The 26,098-nt window shown below is 36.3% G+C and overlaps 1 protein-coding gene across 7 annotated transcripts in view; it reads right to left on the reverse strand.

Annotated features, from left to right (window-relative positions):
* BRIP1 (BRCA1 interacting DNA helicase 1) overlaps window positions 1-26,098 on the reverse strand; it is a 95,623-nt gene that overhangs the window by 28,228 nt on the left and 41,297 nt on the right. For 2 of the 7 annotated variants that reach the window (XM_015880606.3, XM_085521989.1), the window contains exons 17-24: window positions 23,770-23,882; window positions 21,417-21,499; window positions 20,421-20,747; window positions 18,874-19,689; window positions 17,485-17,558; window positions 16,661-16,736; window positions 14,855-15,076; window positions 12,987-13,144 (exon numbers count right to left, since the gene is read on the reverse strand). In XM_015880606.3, the coding sequence (XP_015736092.2) occupies window positions 12,987-13,144; window positions 14,855-15,076; window positions 16,661-16,736; window positions 17,485-17,558; window positions 18,874-19,689; window positions 20,421-20,747; window positions 21,417-21,499; window positions 23,770-23,882 (1,869 nt within the window). Of the gene's footprint in view, window positions 1-10,280; window positions 10,426-12,986; window positions 13,145-14,854; window positions 15,077-16,485; window positions 16,787-17,484; window positions 17,559-18,873; window positions 19,690-20,420; window positions 20,748-21,416; window positions 21,500-23,769; window positions 23,883-26,098 lie in introns of those variants that run through there. The other 5 variants (XM_085521990.1, XR_014936443.1, XM_085521991.1 and 2 more) reach the window with 5 other exon arrangements.

The following is a 26,098-nucleotide window of genomic DNA, read 5'->3' on the forward strand; positions in this document are numbered from 1 at the left end:
ACATGATGAAAACTTGTGAAAATAAACACCTGATAAATCATTCATGCAAAGACACTATTAAATATCAACTTATACAACGTACACAATCAAATGAAAATTTCAGGACAGATTTATTAGCTTGTGGATGTTCCTAATTATTTGAAAACCTGTAGTCTCGCTCCCAATAGTAACAGCAATCCGTAATAGGACTCTAAATCTCAAAGGGGGGGGGGGGGGGGAAAGAAGTCACTTAGTGAAGCAATGAGGAGTTAAAAGAGAGAAAATTAAAGAAATCTTGTAATATAAACCAAACATATGGTGGGCAAGGGCAGCATCCCTTGCATCAGCACTGTTACCTTGTCACTACCAACAAGCCTTACTATAAGTATGAACTCTAAGATACAATGCAGAAGGCATAGCAGAAGGAAGGCAGGGGAAGATTTATTGCATTCAATTATTTTTGTTTAAAAGTTTCCTCTGGGGCACAAGCACATAATATATTGTACTTTCCATTACCTGGCGCAAATGTAAAACATACCTGAAAAACACATTTCATGCTTATAACATATTAAAATAACAAGTAAGATGTCATGGCAGCAGTTTGATAGATTAACTGCCAGTTACTGATGTTGTACTATATTAGTTAACAGCAAATTAATATCATCAGGCATATTTCCTCTCTTATACCCAAAAAATATTAGTATGGAAACAATATTTCCCATAAATTCTTTCCACTAGATTCCAGAATAGGGCTTTTAATCTAATCTGGGACAAGATAAGCAGCTATTTATTCACTTATTATCAAAAGTACTACTCAATTGAAACTTCTACCTCTGTTATCTTTTGCAATTTAAGACCTGTTACGAGACTAAAAACCTACACGGATGTCCCCATGATTTTTTCCCTATGATATTGATTGTACTTGACACACACACACTTGTACTTTATGAAGCAGCCCTTAAAAAGCATTTCAACAAATTGTACCGAGCCGACAACAACTGTACCTGCTATAAAATGAGACCAGATGCTTTCATCAACACCTTTCATTTACATTTATGTAGCACTGTAGATTCACCATTATTAAAAACAAAAATGAAATGAAAATGTACTTGTTTAGGCTTCATACACCCAGCCTTATTTATGACACAACCCTAATCATCTAGAATGTACTGTCATATTATTCCCTTTGTTTTGTTGTCCACATTCTTTTCCTATGCAAGGAAAGCAAATAAACAAGTATGAAAGAAATTTATATAAAACTTAGATGTAAACTAAAGTCTAAAGAATAATCATGTTGAACATCTGCTTAAGCTTGGTTTTTTATGCTTAGCATTCTGCATGCTCTACTGGATGTGCATTTCAATATAACATCAGTGAAATAAGTGATACATTGCTACTTGATTTTCCTGTTTCCATCAGCAGAAAAAGTCTGCATGTTAGATACAGCTAATAAACTTCAGCTTCCATTTAGATGAGAATCTGTTAAGCTTCAAACAAGTTCTTCAAAAGTTATCTAAAACTCACCAGGTAACCCTACTGTATTTACTCTGCATTACAAAGCTTTCTCTTCCTCTCTAAAAGAATTCAGTTTCTCAATTACCAGAATACCATCTTCCACTGTCAAAATTAATAGGTGCAAAGGGAAGTTCTCTAACAGTTGGTACTAGCAGTACCAGATAAGCCAGCCCTTCTAGGTGGGTAACCATAACTACAAATACAGTTGACTTTCATGACTGGATCAGGAGTAATAATTCTATTTAAGGCAGCCTTGGGACAACAATGCAAGCCTGTGGCTGTGGCTCCAAGCAACACTCCTGACCTGTGACTTACACATCAGTTCCTAGCTTAGGCTTCCATACCCAGGCTGCTATTTTGCTTCCTGTCTGACTCCAGAGCCACTGTCTACAACCCCATTACTTCCACCACTTACTCCTGCTTCCTGGGAGCTCCAGAGAAGGCCTGTTTGTTCCACACATTCACAACTTTTCATCCAGTTACTGTTTTCAGTTGGGAATCAAAGTTCCCTCCGTTGTCCCCAGTTCTGAAGGTTCAAAGCATAGGGTTGATACGATATGGCTGACATGCTTATGTTTCAGTAAAGCATGAGCAGTGAAGAAATTTCATAGCCCAAATTCATTAGTTATGCATACATAATCTCATTAGTGACAGTCCAAAAATCATGACTCAGGTCTCTGAAAGCCTGAGAATGAGACAGTCTACAAGACTGAATTATACATCTCTGTTCTTCTGTTTAAGAATGTTTGGCTTGTTTCAACCTTTACTGTAAAATCCTGAGGACTAAAAAAATCACTTCAAAGAAAGCTGATGTTCATCCACGCCCACTCACTTCTAGGAACTGAAGATTCATCAAAGCAACCAACCGCTCTCCTGCTCCCTGCAAAGAATGCTTCAGAAACTCTGTGCACTTTGTCTCCATAACATCATCTACACAAATGAAGGTAAAAAAAGTACCTTGGCTGTTTAAAAGGAAACAGGCAAAAAAGGCAAACTGAAAGGATATCATGTAAGTGCTAACATTAATACCATTTTCATGTAGCATGTCATGCAGCAGCTAGATGACTGGTATTCATGTTCTTTTGTAGGAGCAGCTAATAATATATCTTACCCCTCCTTTACAAAACAACTTGTTTCCAGGCTTCTAACATAGATTAAGTTATGACAACATAAACCCAACAGACTTCAGAGTCACTCTATTGAAAAACACAGCAAAGAAGGAAGATTCAATCTGCATCCAGGTCATTGAGGACAAATGAGCTACATAAGCTGACATTCCTAGATATTGCCAAAAGAGAAAGAAAATCAATAGTATCTTATGTGACGAGCAATCATCTTTAATCAAACCAAACAACTGCTTGAGAACTCTCCTGTGATAATATGAGACCTGTTAATGCAGTAAAATATGATGTGCTACAAGATAGATAAATGGTTTCCTTTGAAGGATCAGGATGGCATTTATTACAAAAATACTGGTAATAAGATGATATGTAGAGAAGAGAGAATACTTTGGGTACATTCGCTCGTTCTGTAAGCCCAAAGCTATAAATAAGTAAACACATATCTCTATTCAATCCATATTTTAATATTTCACAGATCCAGACCACAAGCAAGGATATATTGAAAGAAGCAGATCTGATAATTAAAAAAGAGGCAACACAAGACTGCAGCTGTTCCTGCTTAAGCACACAGCTTCAGAAAACTTTCTTTGGTTTTGCAACCTTGACTTAAGGCATCTGTCCTGGTTTCCTTCAGCAGAAAAAGAACTTGAAACATGCTGCTCAAGAAAGCTACCTTCCATTCACAGCATCTCTGTTTCTTTCCTTTAATGAAAGAAATGCATTTGTATAGAATTCAGGGGAAATAATCTGATACGTATAAAAACCTAAGTGCTGAACTAAAAATTGTTCTGAGATTATTAATATTTTTTTTTAGTGTTAAGAAAAAACTGTAAAAAAAAAAGTCAAAGTGCATTCAGAATATTTTAAATAAAAATGGACTGTGCCTACTTTATTAAGAATCTATTAAGTGTTCTCAATGTAAAGGGGGGGAAGAAAGAAGTTCTGTGCAGGAATCCTAAAAGACCAAGTATCAAAAAACCAGTGGAATGTGTAGCCAAGTGAAAGGTTCAGTATCTAATGATAACAGCACAGCAGTGATTCAAAAGCAAATAAATCCTGCCAGAATGAAAAATCAATGAGCTTTGAGAAATTCTGACAATGAAAAGGTCTCTCTCCGTGTGAGATCAAGTGGAGAAGCCCCATTAACAGAGCAGCCATCTGCTTTTTTTTGCTTCTTACGTACTGTACAACTATTTATGCTACTTTCTCCTACATGAATACAGAGGCATCCACAATTGAGCAAAATAGGTCCAAACTTTGCAAATTAAAAGAGCATTTGCAAATCAGACACAACTTCAGCTGGCTGCACACAAGAACCAACAAATCCACAAGTGTCTGAGCCCACAGATCTCACTGAAGAAACCAATTGTTCACACACCCAGAAACCAAACATTTGTGGAAGTTCTTTTGAAAGAGCACCATCTGACACAACGGTGGGCATGGAGTTTAAGAAATCAGCAGCTTCATGTCAAACAGATAACACGATTTCCATGAACGCTGTTAAGTAAAAACCTCTTTGGAAGTGAAGAAAAAAAGCTGTGTGATCAACTTACGTCCTTCTTGAGTTGCCTCCTGTGACTGCCCACCAAGTCATCATCATCATCATAGTCTGGTGCGGGTTGGAAGGGACCTTAGAGATCATTGAGTCCAACCCCCGGGATTCGAACCTCCTGTGTAGCAGAGCGGCACTTCGACCACTTGCACCACAGGGGGGATTCGAACCCGGGCCCCGGTGTTGCAAAGCGGCATTCCTACCACTGCGCCACTGGGGCACAAAGTCAATGCCTTTCTCGCTCTACGTTTCTCACGCAGAGACTGATGTGCACAACATGGAGTAAGAAATTTCACAAGAGGTTCAGCATAACAAGAAGGGACTAGATAACAAAAGCTTAAAAGTTTTAAAAATAGAAAAATTAAAAATCCCACACTGTTGTTTACTAAATTGGCTTTGGTTCATTCCCTGAAGGTGACACTCACAATAAACTCCAGCGCAACGAGTGGTTTGGATTTGGTGTCTGTTTTATCTGACGGTTGAGGTCTTGCTATAAGAATGTAAACATTCCAGTTTCATTCCCGGTTATTCCTGGTTTTTATGCCTTTCAAAGCAACAAAATATTTGGGAAATTAATTAATAAAAAGTTAAAGAAATGCATAATATATGCAATATAATTGAACATCTGCATTTACTCAAACACCCCAAATAAAACTGGGTTCTTAATCCCAGTCAGTCATGTGAATGGTACACTGTAGAGGAAAGTAATGAATGTTTTGGCTACAGCGCTAATTCTTTTAAGTGAATAAATACATTTGCTTTAAAAGTAATGCAAAACATGCATATTCCTGTCCACATTCTCAAGAGCTGTCTCTTCTTCCCCATCCTGTATTTAATGTACAAACATTTCTTCAATTTAGTACTGTTACACAGCTAATTAAGAGAGTACACTAGTTCTTTACCACTAGCATTCAGTTCTGTTTCTCTTCAACAAACAATATTCTTCAAAACTGAAAGCATTATATGAGCAGACTGACTTTATAAGGTTCTCGAGTTTATGACATGAGAAAAACATTTTCTCATACTATAAATTCCAATGATTTATTTTAAACTGATTTTTCCAGCCCCGCTGATGAACTTACATGTACAATATTGGTTTACCTTTTAAACAGCAAAAGCAGTAATGCATCAGAAAGAAACAAACCCAACCACCCACCACTGGCTTTATGAGTTACAATAAAAACCCAAACTATCATTCACATAATTGCTGTTTGTACGTCTATTTTTTCCTTTTCCCTGAAATATCCTAAAATGCTGAAGCTAGCCATAGAATATAGATATACATCAAGCAAAACAGTGCTTTATGGTGATAAAAGGGATGACAACGGTTTAAGAGATAAAAGTGCCTGTTTGCGTCCCAGAAGAATGAACTGTAACCTCTTAGTAAGGAGGTTCAAAGTAAAGCTTACTCAAAAAAAAAAAACCCAAACTTCTCTTTAAGCTACATATTTCTTACAGCTAAAAAGAATGTACAGTACTATCATGGCTTACTACCATTTCTCAGATGATTTCCAAATGTTTCATTACTCCATAGCATGGGATACAGTTTCTGATCCAGATGCTTAAAAGAACAAATCTAACAAAGAAACTTAATCTGAGCTAGACTTGGCAAATTTTCCAGAAAAAGGAGTAGAATGATGTTTTGGAAGCTGCTCAAACAAAAGCCAAAATAGAAATATGCCTCTTTCAACCATACCCTAGGCTGCTGTTAAAAATAAAAGGACACTTATAGTTTCCACAAGTGTGAACTGCAGCTGAGGTTTATGAAATATAAAATGTAGATGTCAAAACTGCCCAAGAAAAGTTGTTTGCTTTTGGGTGTTTTTTTTTGTTTTTTTTTTTTTTACTTTTATCTGAATTTACAACAACCACTTTTTCCACTGCATTTAAAAAAAGTAATATATAATTGAAAGGTCTTATGTGTACAAGAAAAAAAACTTTACTAATTAGAATGAATATACTTTTTAGTTTTATATTAGTACATCTTTAAAAATAGATCACACAGAAGGATATAAACGGGAAAAAACAGTCATAAATCCACTAAATAATCCGCGTGCTTCTATATGAACTTTAACCTGACCGTTTCAAAGCACTTATTGAGCACAAGCTAAATGTATGCAGAAGTTTTTTCCATTTACATATCAGGAAACCATAGGATAGAGAACTCAGAGAAGTTCGGAGTCACGTACAATTTACGTGAATTCAAATGTGCTGAGGTATTGTTTTATCTGATAGTGTTCTTTCCTTCCCCGAAGACAGGCATGGCTAAATCTTTGTATAGCCACGCATCTATCTATAAACACCATAAAAATCTTTAAAATCGTGGCCAATTTTTTTATTATTATTATTTCAAGCCCTTCAGAGAGGAGAAAACCGAATTTATCCTTGGCTCCAATGACTTCAGGCAAAGAATTTGGCCAAATGTTTGTATTCCATCAAGAGGAAGAAACTATGAACTTAATAAAAATAACCAATACCATATACAAATTACATATGGAAGAATGGTGGTAATTGTCTGTCTTTCCACCCCCTACCTTATATTATTGCTGTATGGTAGCAATTTAAGGGCTAGAAAAGTTCCCAAACTAGAATTCCTGCACTGAAAGTCCCAGACATAGACACTACATAAAGTATTCCTGCACACTGCACGCCACAGCCTGCATGGGCTGAGATATACATACTGTAGAGTTTAATTATGTAAATCTATCATACTTATGTCACACAACTTAATTTTCTTCTAATTTCCCAGAAATGAGAAATGCTTCACAGAACCCAGAAGTATCCAACTCAGAAAACATCTGCAACAAATCTCATTCACTCTTTCATTCTACTACAGCCACTTGGCTCTTAAAGTGTAAAAAATGGCTTTCACTTAGTAAAATTAGTGTCAAACTACTTGAAAGTACACTCACTTTAAGAATGAAAGTCAAACTGCAAATATTCTTACCTTGACTGGATATTTGCGTTTTAAGAGAGAACAGGAATTAACAAAAAGGTAGAGGTTCAGTGTACAGAACTGATGAGAAGTTTCAGTGCATCTGGTGAACGAATGCTTTGTGGCATTCAGATGCTTTAACAGTTTATCATTTAATTATGTAAAAATGTACAGTAAAACTTCAAAAAAGGTCTCATATAATAACGTGTATGAGATGTTTAGACTCATGTCAACGAATCGTGGAGCTTTTAAATTTTTCCTGTGCATGATTGCTATTCTGTTTTGAATTCACACCCATAATGGCCAAGATATTTCCCATACTGATAACAAAGAGAGTTTTTGTTACTGGTGATCGAGGGGTCAGTGGCAGCTGCACTATGTGACTGACATAATCAGTATAAAATACCAGCTTGTCACAATGGATGCTCATTAGAATATAAAACAATCAGAATGTTGAATCTGTAATTTCAGCAGCTGCTACTGTACACTTCCCATAACTCAGTAAGATTCAGCTATCGGTGCAATAGCTTCCTGCTTTCCCAGATCTAGTTTTGATGACAAAACTGTTTGTGGGCTTATACCATAAATCAGATTCCTGAAAATGATCCGGTATAAAAAACACTCCCACAAAACAATGGTAATATTTTTAATCCAAACCATTCCAGAAATGCATTTTCCAGTGCAGCTTCACAAAGAGCTGCCCTAACGCAACAGAGGACTACACTGCTGTCAAAGTCCAGCCTTGGATTTTAAGAAAAGAAATAAAAATTAGCCTATGAACTCCAAAGTCTCCCTCCTCTGCCCATGCTCTTTTTCTCATACCACTTCTACAGCAGCCCCACAGACTGGTGTGGATCCAAGCAGGCCCATTGCCAGTGAATTGGGTCCATCTAAACAATGCAGTCTTAAGATGAGAAGGGTGCAAGATTATGGGTGTAAGACTACATCGAAAGAGCAATTGTCTGTCAGCACTAATGATAAAAGACATCCTTAGGTAAAGTACGTTGCATGGGATGTTATGACATCATCCTACAGTCCTTAAAGAAGCATACATAACTTCATGCCTCTAACCCAAGCAACAAAGAAAACTGGGAAAGAAAACATATCAATGCATTTACCGGTATCTCCTTATTTACCCTCATAATTACTCCTTACATACATGAAGACATTTACAGAAGCTGATGAAATGGTATTTTTGGAAAGTAAATCAACCTAGTTGAGCACCATTAATTGTGCCATGATAACACCTGGAAGAAGAAACAGACTTGGTGACCTAAGAAGTCGGTTCTGTCCCTGTGCTTTGTAAGCCTGATTCTGCAGCCATCCTTATCTAATCAGAAGTTTCTCAAGAGTTATTTCTTCTTGCCAGCAGCCATTGTAATATTAATCTGTAAGCTTTAAAGTATCTGGAACTGTAATTCATGAGGCAGAGGAAAATTCAAGTCTTAGAAGACAACAAAAGCACAAACAACTGTAAGGGGGCATTCAGTGCCTGACATGTTTCTCACTAATGAGGATTTAGTTTCACTTAAATATAGCCCTCAAAGAACTCAGTAAACAATAATGTAATCAGTGTCTGATACATAGAGCTTTCAGGCTTATCAAAGAATAACACAAGCACAGACACAACAGTAAGTACAAGGAAGATTTTGCAATGACAACATGGTGTACACACTTGTATCTAAGACAATCATTTACCCTTATTTCCGAAGTCATAAACCCATTTCTTCTTCTTCAATAAGGTACATTCAGCAGCTTTAAGAATATTCACAAAAAGGCTGCAAGCATTCTTTCAAGGAGAAGGTAGAGGTATCCTGCTAATACTTTTTTCAGCGTGTTCTATACAATTCAAGCTTTAGTGCCATCTGAAAACAGCAAAGACCACAGAGAGAAGAAAAGACAGAAACAGCAGAAATGAATGTATTTTTGTTAAAGTGAAAATAAAAAGCACGGTGGATCCGAGGTTTCTTTCAGCCACACGACCAATAGTGAACAACAACACAGTAAAAAGTTGGTGTCTGCATTAAAAACTTTCATTTTTATTTTTTGGAAGATATCTGTCTTTCACAAATATTCAGGAATGATCCATTAAACATGAAATGTTTAAAGAATAATTTCTGACTAACCTGCTCCATTTAATTTAGCTCTGTATGCAGCAACCACCACACTGAAATAGTGCCAGCTGACATCAGCAACTATTCAAGATCAGCCAAATGCAGTTACGACTCCTAAATTATTTAATGTAAGTAATGTTGGATGAATGGTATCCTCCTGACTCTCAAAGATATAACTATTTGGGTGCTCAAATGTAACAAATAATTGCCAGCTAAGAATGCCTTTCTTTAGAAATACTCACCGCATTTAGGTTAGACTGTCAACAACAGGCTAAGAAAGCATAAGCCGTTGTAATTGTTTTCATGATGCTTTTTGACAACAAATCTTGCATCTAAAATCTGACTACTCACAATTTCTAAACCAGATTATAAAGCTAAACCCATGCAAACCCTTAATGGATCAGGGTTTTATTTCTAGCGCTGCAAAAACTTCAGTTGTGGCCAAGTCTTATCAGCTATGGTGGCAGACAGATTACAGAAGATGTGCCACGGATAAGTACGAAGCACCACCAGCTTAAACCAATTACACACTTAGCATGAAGTTGTCAAACTACAGACAAATGCCAAATCCTAACATTTAATTTCTATAGCGCTTATGAATCTTAAGGAGAATTATACTGAAAAGAGAGCCTGTAATAAATGCAAGGACTGGGAGAACATAAAGGTAGAAGGAACAGTGTTGGGAAATGGAAGCTTTTAATTGTGTGTAAATAAGAGAACCATGCTAACTGAAGAATTACCATTAATGAATCTACACTGTTTTTTATTTTACCGTAAGTCAACAGAGTTCAAGCTTACCTGCATTTATTCATTAGCTGACATACCTACTAAGTTATACCTTAAATTAGGCCAGCTGGCAGTACTTTCTTACACAACAAGAAATAGCGTAAGCACAAAACAATCCAGAGCTGTCCTAATTCCTCCTTACAGGCATGAAAACGTGTGATAAAATGCATGTTTTGTGATTCACTTCCTCTGGTTTACTTGCTTCAGCGCTGTTAACCTGTAGCTTCTGATGGTCTTCCACAGCACTCTTAGACTGGATAAAAAAATCTAGACAATCACTGTACCATTTAAGGCACATAATTAGCAATTATTTCATGCACACTTCACAATAATAATCTGTTACGTACTAAGGGGAAAGAAACATTAATGAGCTACTTCTGGTGCTGCTCTGTGTACTGTGTTTGCATAATAATGAGGTCCAATCTGCTGGAAAACACATAAAGGACAAATTAATAAGGTCGTCATTTTTGTCTAATGATGCTTAATACAGTTTTAGCAATCTGCTCAAGACAAAAGACGGTCACTCAGACATAGCCGATTATGCATTCGCGTGGCAGATGAAATCTTTATTAAACAGAATGATGAATCTGATTAACATGCGATAACAAATATACAGTCTGCGAAAATGACCGTGCCACCTCCTGCAAGCATCCCTCACGTCGACTATTAAGGCTTTACTCAGATTGAGGTCAGACTGGTATTCCCGATAGGCGCATTAAGATAAAAGTTTGCCAAATGTGGTAACATGATGAGCAAAACAATATCCTGTTATATAAAAGCTACTGCCTCAACAGCTGACTGTCTAATCGGTGAGAGCAACAACTCCTTAATAAGTTTAAAAACTTAATCGTCAAAGTTTCATTCACCTTTTAACATAGAGAAGAATTATATTAGCATGGCTCGATCTTAAAGCACTCCACTTTGAAGTGCTGTCATCTACCAAGTTGTTCTCAATGCACAAAGACCACCAACATGAATACATGATTCCTAGAGTCGTTTAAGGAAGATAAATAACAATATGAACTTATATGCCACCGATGTCACATAAAGCCTGAATAACCTAATGGAGGTTTCTAGGTCAGTGGTTAGCATGTGATGTAATTGAATTTGTAGAAAGATAACAGCAAATCTAAAAATCTTATTTTCAATATAAATGTGTAATAATATATATATAAGAGTAGGTTCTCAAGAAAAGATTCACAAAATTTAATTTGATAATCGCACCTGCAAGTTAGCTCATGAAAATACAGCATTACATCTAGTGGGTTACCAGCCCTAGAAGTAAATCACAGATATCAAACCTAGTGATTCTGCATTAAGCTTGCTTTGCTACATGATTTCTATTAAATGAATAATTCCTCATCTTCCAGAACCAACTGTACTTGATTTATAGAGAGCACATGACACGAAGTACTTTAAGATGACATACGATACCTCGTGACAATGTACATGATTTAACATGGGACAGGCAGCAGTACAGACTACAGTGTTAATTTCACTACCAATATATTGCTCATACAGCAGGATCTGGTATTCAAAGATGCATAACTGGGAGCTAAAACTGACTGACTCAGTCACACTTCTTCACTTTAATGCATGTGTGTTTGCTCTGGCATATGGCAGCATATAACAAATCATAATTTCATACTCCCTTTACTCATTCTACATGTCTTCATTTACATTCACATATTCCCAATTCAAGAAAAACAGCCACTTGATTTAAAGCAAGGAGATGATAGAATTAAAGCTGTATTTACCTCTAAGGTCATTCATTCTCAGCCCATTCTACCTTTCTAAATAAGTAACGTTATTTTTACCAAAGAGAAAAACAGAATAGCGGCTTCTCCACAACACTCACATTCAAGTCATCTGCCATATAAATCTAGTCATGGCACATACAGTTTGCAACAGATCCAAAGGAGAGATGTCAGTTCTGACAATTGTTTCACAGGTCTATTGAAGATAATGGGATTTTTTTTTCCCCCCGAGTCTCTTTGAAACAAAGACTTGCATTAAGAGATTAGATATGTTTCTACTGAAAGCCACCAGCTTGCAGAATGACTCCCCAAAGCCAGATGTGGTCTTTTTTAGCCTGTGTTGCTCTTCCCTAGCCTAGGAGCTTACCAAGATTTCTTTCCACTGGATGGAAATAGAACATAAGCAAAGAGCACAACACTTGTTTATGTTACACTAGCAAAAGCACATACTTGCAAACCCAATACCAGCTGATTACACTTTTGTACCTGCTGCACCTGCTATGAAGAGCAGCCCTGTCCCCCTTCAATTGCCTACATGGAGAGCTGCATGAATTAAACCGCTGACACTGTTCAGTTTGCACAGCTAGTATTGAAAAACATCAAAGTGGAATTAAATTTGATTATCATACATTAAATTCATTTATCTTTCTACCCACAATATAAATGGAGGAAAATTCAGGAGACAGGTATCCTAAGGATATTTGCAAAGTTCATCCAGGATGAATCCTGTCTTTATCTTAAAGCAAAGCATTATTAAATGTACAATAAAGTATACATACCTTTCTCATCTAGATTTCAAAGAGTTCTATTGACTCTTTGCTAACAGTGTTTGCTAACCTTAATGGTAACACAGTACATATAATTTTTTGTCTTGTTGACTCCTTTAGAACTTATCCATGTTAATGATTCAGGGTCTGATGCATATCTGATGCTTTGTTCTGATTTTCCCTTCATGAAAGACGTGGATAGCTGCTGTCTCTTTTCCTACCCCTCTTCATAAAGCATAATACTACAGACACAGCATCAAATTAGATGTAAATGATGACAAATGTATTAGGATATCTGAATTCAGTTTTTAATATTGAAAATAATTTCAAATGTGTGTGGTAGAAATAATATATAATTCATCTAGGGAAAATTTTCATTCTGTCTTTAAAAAAATTATATTAAAATATTTACTATCATTCAGTAATCATTTTAACATACAAAGTAAACCAATTTACTTACCCATGACTGTACTTCACTGCTGAAATGAGTAACCTCAGCTCCTATCAAAGGGCATGGAGACACTGACTGGAAAAGGCAGTTCCTGCACTGTAAGTAACTTGTCAGAGAATACTCCTTCTCATTCCAAACAGCATTTAAAGATAAACTGGCATTTGTGCCTTTCAGAAAGAAAGAAAGAGATGCTTTACATCATCATTGAGATTTATTCTCAAAATGTTAAGAGATCCTAAGCTGCACTTCACAATTCAGAACTTAATTTTCCTATTTTAGCAGAAAGTTACACGATCAGGAATTCCTGCTCATCTCTGCAAATTCATCAGAATTTAAAATAGAGCCTTTGTGACAGCACTGATAGACAATTGTGCCATCCTAATAGTAGAAGTGCCCACACACTTGCAAATATCAGTACTTTCCTCGTGGCTTCTGTCACCTGAATGTTGAAGGATCACACACTGCAAAGTCTGATACCTGGCTTCACTTCCTATCAAACACACAGAGAGACCTACTTTATATATCCAGTGTGGCGGGGTACGCACCTCTAATTCCAGGAGTTTTATTTGTTATAAGGAATGTGAACAATTCTCTGCTATCCTTATACATTCTTTTTGATGAGAATATTATGGAAGGATATGAGAAATTTGGGAATGGAGAGGAGCCTGGTGTCCATCGTCAGTGTTTGGTTAAACATAAAGAGTTCCACAGATTTTAGCAGAGTTCTGCTGCTGGCTGGGTGGGAATGTGAGCAGCCTGGTCTAGAGGGAGGTGTCCCTGCTGGTACCAGGAGGGTTAGAATGATGATCTTAAAGATCCCTTCCAACCCAAACAATTTTATGATTCTATGTTATCCAGTCAACAGTTCTCATAAGTTTTGAAGTATCCTCCTCAATTATCTACAGGTCAAAGACACAGTATGTGGCTGATGTTTTTGTCACTCATGTCTTTCAGCATGGTAGCACTGCTTTATTGATTGTTTCAACCCTTTGATGTTCCCTGAGATTTTCAGAAATGTTCAAAAACATTGGGAGGAGGTCACAAACACTGCATTGTAGATACTGAATATGTGAAAGATGTGATACTTTGATGTAAGTAATAATACCATCTGTTTCAAGGAGAAAGCAAATGGCCAGAGAACTTCCTTCACACCCAGAGAAGCACTGCTGGTCACTGGACTTACTTTGAACTTCTATAAACTTATGCAGAAACAATAGAAGAGCGTTTCAATTAAAGAACCGCTGCAAACTCAACTACCACACTGGCAATAAAATATAACATCGTAAAATGAATTATTTCCTAGCAGAAACATAATGAAGCAAGATGCTAGAGAGGTGATGATCAGAAAAATGAAGTCAGGGTTACCCAACAACAGGTAACCAAAAAATCAATACCAAGATCTTACTGACACAAAGAAAGCAGTGATTGCAGCAACCACATTTAGCCAATGGCCAACAAAGAAAACAAGTAGAGGGTACATTTTATAACTTGGTATTGTGTCGCTCAAAAGGAGGAAGTTCCCTAATAAGGAAAATTTACAGACAAAGATTTAGTACGGCTTTGAACGTTTTATATAACAATTTAATGAAAGACAGGTTACAGCCTTTTTTGTATGCTCAGATGTTTCTCTTGGCTCATAAACGTTTTCCAGTAAAAATATCTGCAAAACTTCTATAAGTGTATATTGGAGAGAAGTATTACTGGGGCAAAAGACTCGTACTGGTCCTCTCAATAGAAGGAAATTTCATATGTAGATCAAGAGATAAAAACACATTACCAAAATCAGGAGTACCTGGAGGAAATGAAAAGTATTCCTTTTAAAGCTAAAGGGCTTGACAAATGCTAAGTGGTATTTACCAGTAATCAGCAAAATTTACCTTTGTTTTTCACTGGCGTCTGATAAATCTTCAAAGTTTCCTTAAGATGACTGAGACTCGCAACATCTGAGATGACCAACATCACGTTATCATCATCTGAAGTGACATCTAGTTTACATGTACATTTATTAGTGGATTCCTTACTTCTTACATGAGTATTTTTGAAGAGTTTCAAGATTATTTTCAGCTCAATATCACCATGACAAGTTTTTCTCAAAATGCCTACAATTTAGAAAGTAGGGTGTAAGACTTACATACACACATGGTTTTGAATACAGCACTGTTCAAACACACTGCAAACTTTCCACATTTACAAGATGGTAATTTAGGCCCCGATCCAATACCGACTGAAGTCAGTGAAAAGACTTCTATTAATGTAAATGGACCTTGGAAGAGGGCCTTATTTAATTTTAGTTTTTTTTTAATGCATCCAGAATTTGCTTTTCAACAGATAGTTTTCCTTGTGCTACAGCTTCCAAATTGACTAATGAGTTTGAATTCATTTTGAATAAAGTCACATATTTAAAATGTTCTTCAAACCATGGCAGATAATTATGTTTTAAAATTCTCATCAACTGACATTTAAAATTCAATTTAAACAGCATTAAACTTCTTGCTGACAATGGACACCATGGTAACTGCTAGCATTAAAGTACCTCGGCAATTCTTAGTGACTTTATTTAACACATAGGATTGCTTCAAGAGCTTTTCTTCTCGCTACTATCTCTTCTTTGACGACAGTTCTGCTAATGAGCTTCTGGGGCCTTAAAGAAGGGATGTGTAAAGATCCCATAGCATAGTGGTTGCTGTAAGCATAACTCTGGGTAAGAAACAGGTCTCTGCTTTTGTCTCCATCTCAATCTTCTTATCATTTCCAGTACCACCCAAAAATCCAGCATTCTGGCTTTCTTTCAAGCTCCAGAGATGTACTTCAATGCATAGAAAGCCTTCTTAACTTTCAGTTTGTAAAACCGGGACCAGTTAAATCCACACTAAAACAACTATCACAAAAAAAATCCTACATTCTCCTGGAAGACAATGATTTCATATATTAAGTATATTAAGCCACTATTTCTATTGTTTCTGCATACAGCTGATGACAACATCCTATAATTAGATCATTACCACATATGACCTAATTGAAAATACAGGGCGTTTATTTTAAAATAGAAGAGCTATTACCAATACCAACTTTTAGACTTTCCCAACCTGAAGAACAGTAGAGGCAATTTCAGAACACATCTCATTTCTTAAAACATACCAGCGGAGGACAAAAGAGCAAACTGAATTAATATGTAGGTTACATAGTGAAGAACAGCAATGTGATCCTACAGTTCCAGTTTGTAAGTAGAACTCAGGGCAGCTTCATTACAATTTGTGTTAGTTCCCTGGAGTTACTGTGCCTAGATACTACCAACTGGTAGGAAATTAACGCCTAATCCTGAGAAGCAACACACCCCAGTGAATGGGTGATTGTTACAAATAAGATCTTTCAGCCTTCCACATAATGCCAGGACCTTCATAATGCCAGTTGCCTTCAGTTAACTATTCAATGCCATTCAGATTCCCGTTGCATTTCAAGGTAATATATGAATATATCTGGAACACAATCAAGTGAGATAAATCTGTCTGGAAAATTACATTAAGAGTAATTTATTTTTACTGAAATATCACTTAGAATTTCCAGTAGAGAAATTAGCCAATTATTTTAAATTAACCCCTGAGTATCCAGCACTATGAAAGTAAAAGGGTTAAGAATCCTACAGTTCCCAGCCTGAAACAACCAACCAGTTGTGTAGGTCTTACCTTCTGCTTTTGGTAGTATTTCTGCCCCGCAGATAATACAATAAAGTCCTCTCTTGCAAGGTCGTTTGTTTTCCTTCTAATAAGCCAACATATGAGTTAATGTGAATAGACCTTTGCATATACTAGCTGTGCATCCATGTACATTTAAAGATTTAAAACATAAACACATTAATAAATTTATCATAACTACTTGAGATATGAAACGCTCACATTTATTCAACTCAACGTTTATCATTTATATTAACTCACAATGTATTAATTTCTAAAATCATTTAACCTAACCTAAATAGAAATAGCTTTGTATAAAATGGGATGTTTTACAGCCAATAATGCTGAAGACTATCAGAGATTTTGACTAGAATTTTGCAGAGAAATCTTGAAAAGTGGTCAACTACTCTTTCAATATGATTATTTTCTTACACTGCAAGTCATAGAATCATGAAGGCTGGAAAAGAACTCATCAACCCTACCCTAAAAATTGCCTTTGAACCAGAAATTGGAAGCATGGCTTATACTGAGGCAGGAATCCCATGTACAGTGGGTTACAATCAGTAACAATACAGTTTGAGTGTATATGCCTGCAATAGCTGTGGCTTCCATCTATGCTAACAGGACTTGGTAACACTCGACCTTTCGTTTCACACGAGAACCAAGGGTTTCTATTGAGTGTAAAGACTTAGAGCAAACCATACAGACTACAAATACACTGATGCTGTGTGTTTATCTACGTATCATTTAAAAGATTATGTAATAGATACTATTTCCCCTGCACTTTAACACTCAACAGTAATCACTTCAACACTCATACTTGATCTACAAGGTACCTTTCTTTCACAGGTGTTTCCTCTTGCCCTAACAGTAGCTTTTCCTCTTCTGTACTGTCTCTGAACTTTCAATCCTTTAACAAAGTCAAGATATACTGATTAGACATTAGAGATCATGCCAACCTAATAGATACAAGAAGAATAATTTAGCTTTTCTACATTTGGGAAATCAAACAACCGTAGGAAAGTTGGTTCATTGATTTTGCTCCCCTTCCACTTCCAGACAGGGAAGAAGGGTATTTAATTTCCTATTCCAAATTGCCATAAATTTTTTAACTAAAGAAAACAAATTCTTACCACTGAGATACTAAATGTTATAATTAGATAGAAGGATGAACAAAAATAGAATTTATACAGTTTTTACACCAAAAGAAACTGCCCCTCTTCCTCCTTCTCCACCTCTCCCCCATTTCCTGTGGGACAGTTCTGTCCAGAAGCCAGTCCCACAGGGAGCTGCAACCACCTTACGATGTCCTGATATTCAATCAACTACTTAAATTTAAGTCTAAATTAGCCATGCTTATCTTTAGATATGTTTTATGTTTAAATGGCTCTCAATGTTACAGCTTGCTTCTACCCTATCAAGTGGGAGCATGGACACAGTTACCATCAGTACCTGATGACTATGAGAATTCCATAAACCTAAATGTGATTCTAACATGGCACCAATAAAAGAAAATGCTTAAACACTGCATCACAGCAAAGGAACAATATTCTCTTCCCAGCCTTGGGCCTAATTTTATAAAGTTGTATTTATTGCACAAAGAAGAGAGACAATTTAAATCACTTTTGACATGAACACATTCACAGCTACATAGAGGTGGACATCAGAATGCTATTTAGATGAGCTGCTATGGAAAATGACCAGTAAAATTTCACTCAGCTCTCAATCAGAACACATAAATAACTATAAAACAGTTGTAAAAAACTTTGCATCTGCATATTAATACATGATGGAAACAAACAATCTTTTCTTGAAAATCATGCCTGACATTTTATTACAGCAAAATCTTGGTTGGTGTTTTGATTGCAGTAAATCAAAGAAATTTGTAAATGATTAAAAAAAAAAAAAGTAGAAAATGTGCCTGAAGGGCAAATTAATGAGTCCTCATTTTTATATGAATAGATACAAAACCTGACCCTCAAAGATTATATCCTCTCAAAGGATATAATTCTTATCTTATTTATACCTGCAGTTTGCATAATTTGCACAGTGAAAAACAAAACCAACATGAAATACTGAGCCTGATAACAGCATATGAAATAAAATGTGAACTGGAAAGCAATCTCTGCTCTGCAGTGATGCTATGTTGTAAAGACTGCTCATTGCATTTCCTATGGAAGCTATCACTATGTGCTAGTATTGTCCAGATGAAAAAGGTGACACACCTTTATGTCGTGATCTAGAAAGACTGATTTTCCGTTTCTTGGTGTCCACCTCTTGAGATTCTACCTGATCTGCTTCTTTTCCATTAGTCATCTTTTCAATATTAACTGCACTGTTCTTACTGATATCACTCAGCATTGTTCCATGTAAACTTCTGTTTCTGCCATCATCATTAATCATTTCTTTTGGTTCATTTAGTGTTTTCGAGGTATTGATTACAAAAAGATCATCAGCTACTGTGGGTTTTCCACATTCAATCTGATTCTCATCTGGATCTGGGGCTTTTATTTTCCCTTCCTCTGATTCTTCACCATCATAAAGCTCTGGTGTGAAGTAAATACTCTCATCTTCATCCTCAGCTTCTGCCGACATTTCTAACACTGAAAATTCAGGTTTCCCTCCTACTGAAGGAAGCTCAATACAGGGTTTGATTTGAAGCTTTTGCTCATCAAGATGCTCCTCAGGAGCCTCTGTATTTTTGACTGAAAAATTAGTTGTTTCCAAATGTGATTCTCGTATATTTGGTTTATGTTCTAAAGTGAATGATGACTGGCATTGATTTACACCACCAATAAGTTCACTAGCTCTATTCACATTCTCCCTTTGTTTGCTGCTTGCTGTGGACACACAGTTCATGGCTACAGGCGAAGGTGTTGAAGTCAGTGGTTTAAAGCAGCAGTGCCCTTTCATAAAATCAGAATTAGTCCAATCACTCTTTTTCTCTGTTTTAGTTGCAGGCCTTCTGGGTGTGGAGTCCATATGTTTTCTCCTTTGTGTTGCGTTGTGAGAATGACTCTCTACATCAACTTTCTGGCCACCTGTGAAAAATCACAACACATTAATTAATTGTATATGCTTTCCCCCTGCTGATTTACAGCATGTTTAGCACATCAAAATTACCACTGTTTTATTAGGTTTGCAGATATTTTATAATGCTCATTAAGATCCAATACAAACAAAAGCCCAGATGTTACAACTATCTTTGCACATGAATTGTCTTAATGAAATCAATAGATTAACTGGCCCATGTAAAGTGAGAGCATATGTACAACTGGATTTAAAAACCTGTATTTTTTTACTCTTTATTCTCTTACATTATTTACGCCTATCTTACTAGAAGTGAAATGACAAGCTTTTCTAAAACTGAGGAATGGATGGATAGTTGCTTGTAAAGCTGTTATAGGAACTGCTTGTACACAAGGAGTCTCGCTGTATCTAAACAGCAGACACAGCTTGAATCAAAGCTCTCACCTTGCCATAACGCTCAAAATCAAGTTTCAAGCATATTTTAAATTATCTTCACATTTTTTTCAACGACAAAATCAATTTAAGTGAAAGTCATTGACTGTACTACAAACTTTTCAAACATTATCAGTTGTTTTAAGAGTAATAGCAGTACACTGAGCACAGCTCGTATATGTGAATCATTATTTGGCATCGTAGCATTTCAATACTTGTAAAAAATACTTGGTTCTTCCAAAATAGATACGATCGAACATTTGAAATTGTTAATGAAGCCTTTTTTTCCCCCCACAGGAAATGAACATACTTTGTTGTACTATTGCTGTGATATTACGTGGCTGATTTGATGGTTCAGGATTAACTGAGTTGATGGTTGCAGTTAAATGAGTTTCTTGGACCAAACTTTGCTCCTCACTTTTAACAGGAACATCTGGTGACAGGTGAATAGTTGCCTCCTGTTGAGAAGCCGATGACAGCTCTTTCACATTTAAAGGTACATGGAAAAATTCATTGCTACACTGTGACGAAAAATCAATGCCTTTCTGGTTTCTTTCAGCAAATGCGTGTAAGGATTCAAGGGCACTACCAAAATTTTCATGATGCTGGACTTGTTGACGAATCCATTTAGATAATCCTAATTGGGGAGGAAAAAAAGAAGTGTTACCACAAAACTACAGTATATATACCCATTTTTATTATATATGCACTGCTTTTATGCCTGGGTATTCATTTTTCTTGTTAACAAGAATTATTAAAAAGAAACTCACTTACTTAAATTATAGTTATTTATGACTGTAGTCAAAAAGGTATGACAAAAACTAAATTTAAATAAAACAAAGCTTTTACAACTTTATTTCAGATTAAGCAAGATATTCAGATAATCACAACTGTCAATTGCAAAAAAATATATATAATTCAATATGCTTTTATACAGCAATCATTTTTACAGCTCTCAAATAGCCAAATAGATATAAATTTATTTAAGGAAGCAGAAGGTAAATAATTTGAATGCATTTTTTGTGCAGAAGACAGAAAATGGTTTGACTTGTATCATGGCAGCTGAGCTCCACCTGCTGACTAGACAGCAACATTATCTGTTTACTCCTTTATAGATCTCTTTTCCAAACAGATCAGGAACAAAGACACACAGTACATCGTTTCCTAAGCAATTCTTTTTCAACTGCAGATTTTTAGTTTCATGGCTATACTCTGTTACCTTATATTTGTAGAATCATATTTCTGTAAGCTTGATTTGTTAATAGGAACTTTCCCAAAAAATTATCATTATTTAACAACAGCTTACCAGTTATGTACTTGTTAGGGTTATTCCGGAAGCGGTCATCAACTAAGATAAGGGCACCCCAATCACTCCTATGCCTTATACACCTACAGGCAAGCAACAAAAAAAAGAACGTCTGTAAAACTAGAGGCCGTATAGTAAAAAACTGCAGGGATCCGACAGGAGAAATTGGAAAGAGTCAGCCTGTTGGGATACATGCAAAAATACACAAAGAGTTTGCCTTCTCCCTTACAGCAAATGATGTCCATTCTGGATGAATGAACGACACTACCAGAGTATATCACAGAAGCTAAATTTTCCTTCATTTCTATTACTATGTGAAAACAAATTAAAAACAAATACTCAGCATCTAATCAAACCACATATTTGTTCTCAGCTCTTCAACTGGACAAATTAAATACTGAAAGGAGGAAACGTAAGAAAAATGGAGAAAAGAAAATGATCTGGGATGCAATGGCAAGCACATGGGTTTCTTTAAAGTAACTAAGCATTTTCATAATGCAGAGTATAACGGTGCAGATCAAAGCTGTGGGTGATACTGCTTAGTTTGTAGCTGAGGTTTTACAGACTTACAAAAATACTCCAGTATTCACTTCACATGCGTTGGTATTTCTAACATTATTAGGATGCCCCCCAATAATAACATGAGTGAAATATGGAAAAGAATCTGTCAGTGATAGTTCAGGATTATTACCCCATTGCTTAAGAAGAGGACAATTTCTGAAGATGTTTGAAAACATCTTCATGACATACATGAAAACACAAGTGTATCAGCCAGGGCTTAACACAGGAATGGTGACTCTGTAGAAACAGTAATTGTTCGTATTTGAGATCTCTCCACAAGCTATCACAACTTCTTTCAGAAACTTCTTCCCACCTCTCATTTTTATATTGCTTGGATAAGGGTTAACTCATAGTTTAGATGAATGACACGCACTGGAGAGACATCCTGCTCTTCCAGGAGGAGCAGCACTGCAAGGAATTCATTGCACGGTGTCACCTGGCCATACACACCATCTGTGCAATTCCCAAAGGCTGCTATTTCATTTCAAAGACGTGTGTTACTTCATATACTGTGAGAGCACTGAATTAAGAGAAAAGTGTCAGACTGAGGACTAGCATGTTTCTGCTCACTTCCATCCCTGCAGGCATCCACAGCAACTACTGTTTGTGTATCTACAGCAACTACTTCCTCTGGCTGTCACAAGAAGCTGCACTCTGATTTATAACAGCTTAGTGGGCTGTTCTGTTTTTATAAAAATAGACATCATTTGCCGTCATCCTTCACCAAACCTCAGCCAGTAAGGACTTAGTCCAACAATAACGCACGCTATTTACATGTTTATTTCAGAATGGAAGACTATTTTCCCCTGTTAAATTCTGACTAGCATGAAGTTTATTTACACGACAAATGATACAACAAGCAATTTTTACTAGAGCTAGAATTAGGTTGCAATTTATTTCACAATGACGTAGCTTCAAATTCATTTCTTAATACTAGCATTCCACCACTTCCAGTAGTTTTTTTTTTCTTAGCTAATTATAACTAAGAGGAGCTTAAAATACCAGCAACTAGAATTTACAATGAGATTTTATTTACTTACACTATGCTGTCTCAAGTTTGTTTCTAAACCTTGATTCATATCACTAGATGTTGTCTATAAATGTGTCTGTGCATCTACCATACAGATGTATATCATACATACATGCACAGCATCTACACTGGATACAGCTGATAGATAGCTGTGTCTGCGTATGGTAAACATTGCTGGGGAAGGATGAACTAATTCTGTCCTGTTAATAAAATTTGAGGGTATTATTTCATTTGAGAAAGCTAGCTATACCACTTCTAAATCAGGAAAGAGATCAGCAAGCATGATAATTGAATTGACCTTTAGCAAAGGCCTGCAAAAAAAAATATATATATATATATTTTTTTTTTTTATCCCTTTCAAAAATACTGTAGGCTTAACATTAAAAAATATATATTCTAAACTCACCAAGAGTATAATTAGTACATTTAAAAAGACCTAAGAACTTTCATTTGATTTATAAACTCAATAATTATTCCTCCTTTGCAAATACTTTCCTTTCTTTATATCTAGAATAATAACAAATAAACCTGAAGCCTAGCAATGTAGAATGAAAAACTTAAATCCTGAACTCTAACAATGCTCAAATGCACAACAAAAGCAGACAGCTGCCAGTACAGAGCACATGAATAGCTGATTTATGCAACATGAGTTTTCTGGTGTGATTTACCCTGTGTTAATAATGAGGAATCAATCACTGAAGACGTCACATGCAAAAAGTTCTACAAATATGCGTGTTCTTAATCACACAAGGTTTATCTCACCTTCCCAGGGCCTGGTTCAGAGCCCTGTAAGCTTGGATTTCGTACCACTGGCTCCCTGGTAAAAGGCCTCTTGTAGTTTTGTGCTGATCATTGTATTTCCTCTTTAATTCGACCTACAGAAGAAATCACAAAATATTGTTTGTGATTATCATTTTGAAAAGGAAATATGCTAGAATGGAAAAAGAATCCAAGATTTAATCAGTGAATATTATAAGGGGAAAAAAAGAGAGCTTGTTAGATAAAAAAGATTAGAAACAACACTGATTCCATGGGAAATCTCACAAGTTCTGTCCACAGTTATCATTTATCCACAATTGTGATGCAGTAAAGACATTGTGATGCAGTAAAGACTTCAATGTTGCAAGCTGCCAAATTCAAAATATGCAACTGATTCATACCTGTAGTTTAAATGGACCAAATACAATAAACTGGAAACGTATCGTCAGATTTGCTATGAAGCAATTGGAATTTGAAAACATTCAATACAAATTCCACAACACAGAAGACTGCACCTGTATTACATAAACACTTCAGGAGTGCTTTAGCAACAGTGACTTAATACACAGAACATTTCTAACCATAAAACATTCAAAAGGTCTCAGATATCTGTAGCCAAGAAAGCCCCTTAACTACAAGGCTCAAGTTTGCAATCAGTGGGTTATGAAGTTGGGAATTCCTCTGTTGTGCCAAAAGGAAATGCTGGAAGCTCCAGAAAGACAGCAGTTCTATAATCTATTTTGCTGCAGAACCCCCTGAATGTTGGTTGCTAGTAGCTGTACTTCAATTATTAACCAGAATGCATGCCAGGACACTGCCTTATTACCAGCATCAGTACCCAGCATGCAGCAAGCTGCTCCAGCCACAAAAGAATGAATTCCACCACACTCATCAGGACGATCACTAATACCCACATTACTCACAGTTCATATGAGGCAGACGTAGAGTGTTCTAATATTTACTCAATCTTTCAAGGCATGTTTGAAGTGCAGAAAAATACACTCTAATGGCACAATTTGAAGTAAAATCGGAGCAGCCACGTAATTGGCTTAAGCTGCAACTGTATCCCCGGAGCGAAGCTGCCTTGTGCAGGCTGGTTATGACTGCACTTGCTGAGCTCCTGCTGGCCACCACCTTCTGCTGTATGATGCAATATTAAGCAACTGAGGACTAGGAAGTATTTAGAAGCAGCAGCCTCTCCCAGCTGCTCCAGAGGTAGCTGCGACAACAACTGTGAAATAAATTCCTCAATTCCCTTTTCTGATCACCTGGACAACTACACATGAACTGCCTGACCTGAACAAGAGTTGGTTAAGTGAACATTATACACAGTTATACAAATGGTAAAAGAATTTCTCATGATGGTGGGGGAGGTGATGGTTGCATTTGTTGAATATTTCTTTTTAAATAAACAAAACTACACCAAAAAGGGCCCTTCCTTTGCTCTTTTGTACAGTATTAACCTTTCTAAACTGACAAGTGAAAGGACACGCTTCAGGAGAGAAAACAGCAGACTTCTAACCTCTTCTGACAGGTAACTTTCAAGTTGGATTTGGATAAGAAATTTTCTTTTATGTACTTATGCCCTTTAAATTGCCTGTCAAATTTACAAATTCAATCTTTACAGCCAGAAAATAAATTCAGTTTGATTTCACAGATTTATTATTTCTTCCAGTCACCCTGAATTTATTGACTGGCATACGAGGTCTCCTTTGTAATGTTCAAAACAGAAGATGATTTCTTCCAAGCAGCTTAGGAGCATTAATACCAATCTTTAAGAAGGAACCAAAGCATAACTGAACATTTCCACATACCTAAGTGCTACCTGGAGGAACAACAGGGTATTCCTCAACATTGAAAATGAGGTTGGAGACTTCACCGAAGTCTTTAAAGCCTAACCAATGGCAAATGGTAACAGGAGAAGGCAGAACAGGCAGGTCATCTCCATTACAATGTATTATCCCGTAAAGAAAATACACTGTTACTACAACCTGATACATATTAGTGTTATGCAAATGTACACGACTTGTAATGCCCATCAACAATGGCATTCCATGTCTCAAATGATAAAAAACAATAAATCAGTATTGCCTTGGTATAAATGGCTAAAACATCTTTTCTATCTTAATGAATAAAGGGTTAACAGAAAATAAACATTGGGTTTTCTCACTTTGATGATCATGTCTCAGCATGAGATGACAACTTACGTTGCTGAGAGTTCAGTTTTCATTATAAGTCTACGAAAGGTAAAAGGCCAGGGCATGTCATTTTAATGCAATCAGAATCTATTTCATTGTATAACTCTTACATTATCAAACATCAAATCAACGCC

The sequence above is a fragment of the Coturnix japonica genome, chromosome 22 (assembly GCF_054131305.1).
Source record: "Coturnix japonica strain WE chromosome 22, WE-NBRP24, whole genome shotgun sequence".
Classification (NCBI taxonomy): domain Eukaryota; kingdom Metazoa; phylum Chordata; class Aves; order Galliformes; family Phasianidae; genus Coturnix; species Coturnix japonica.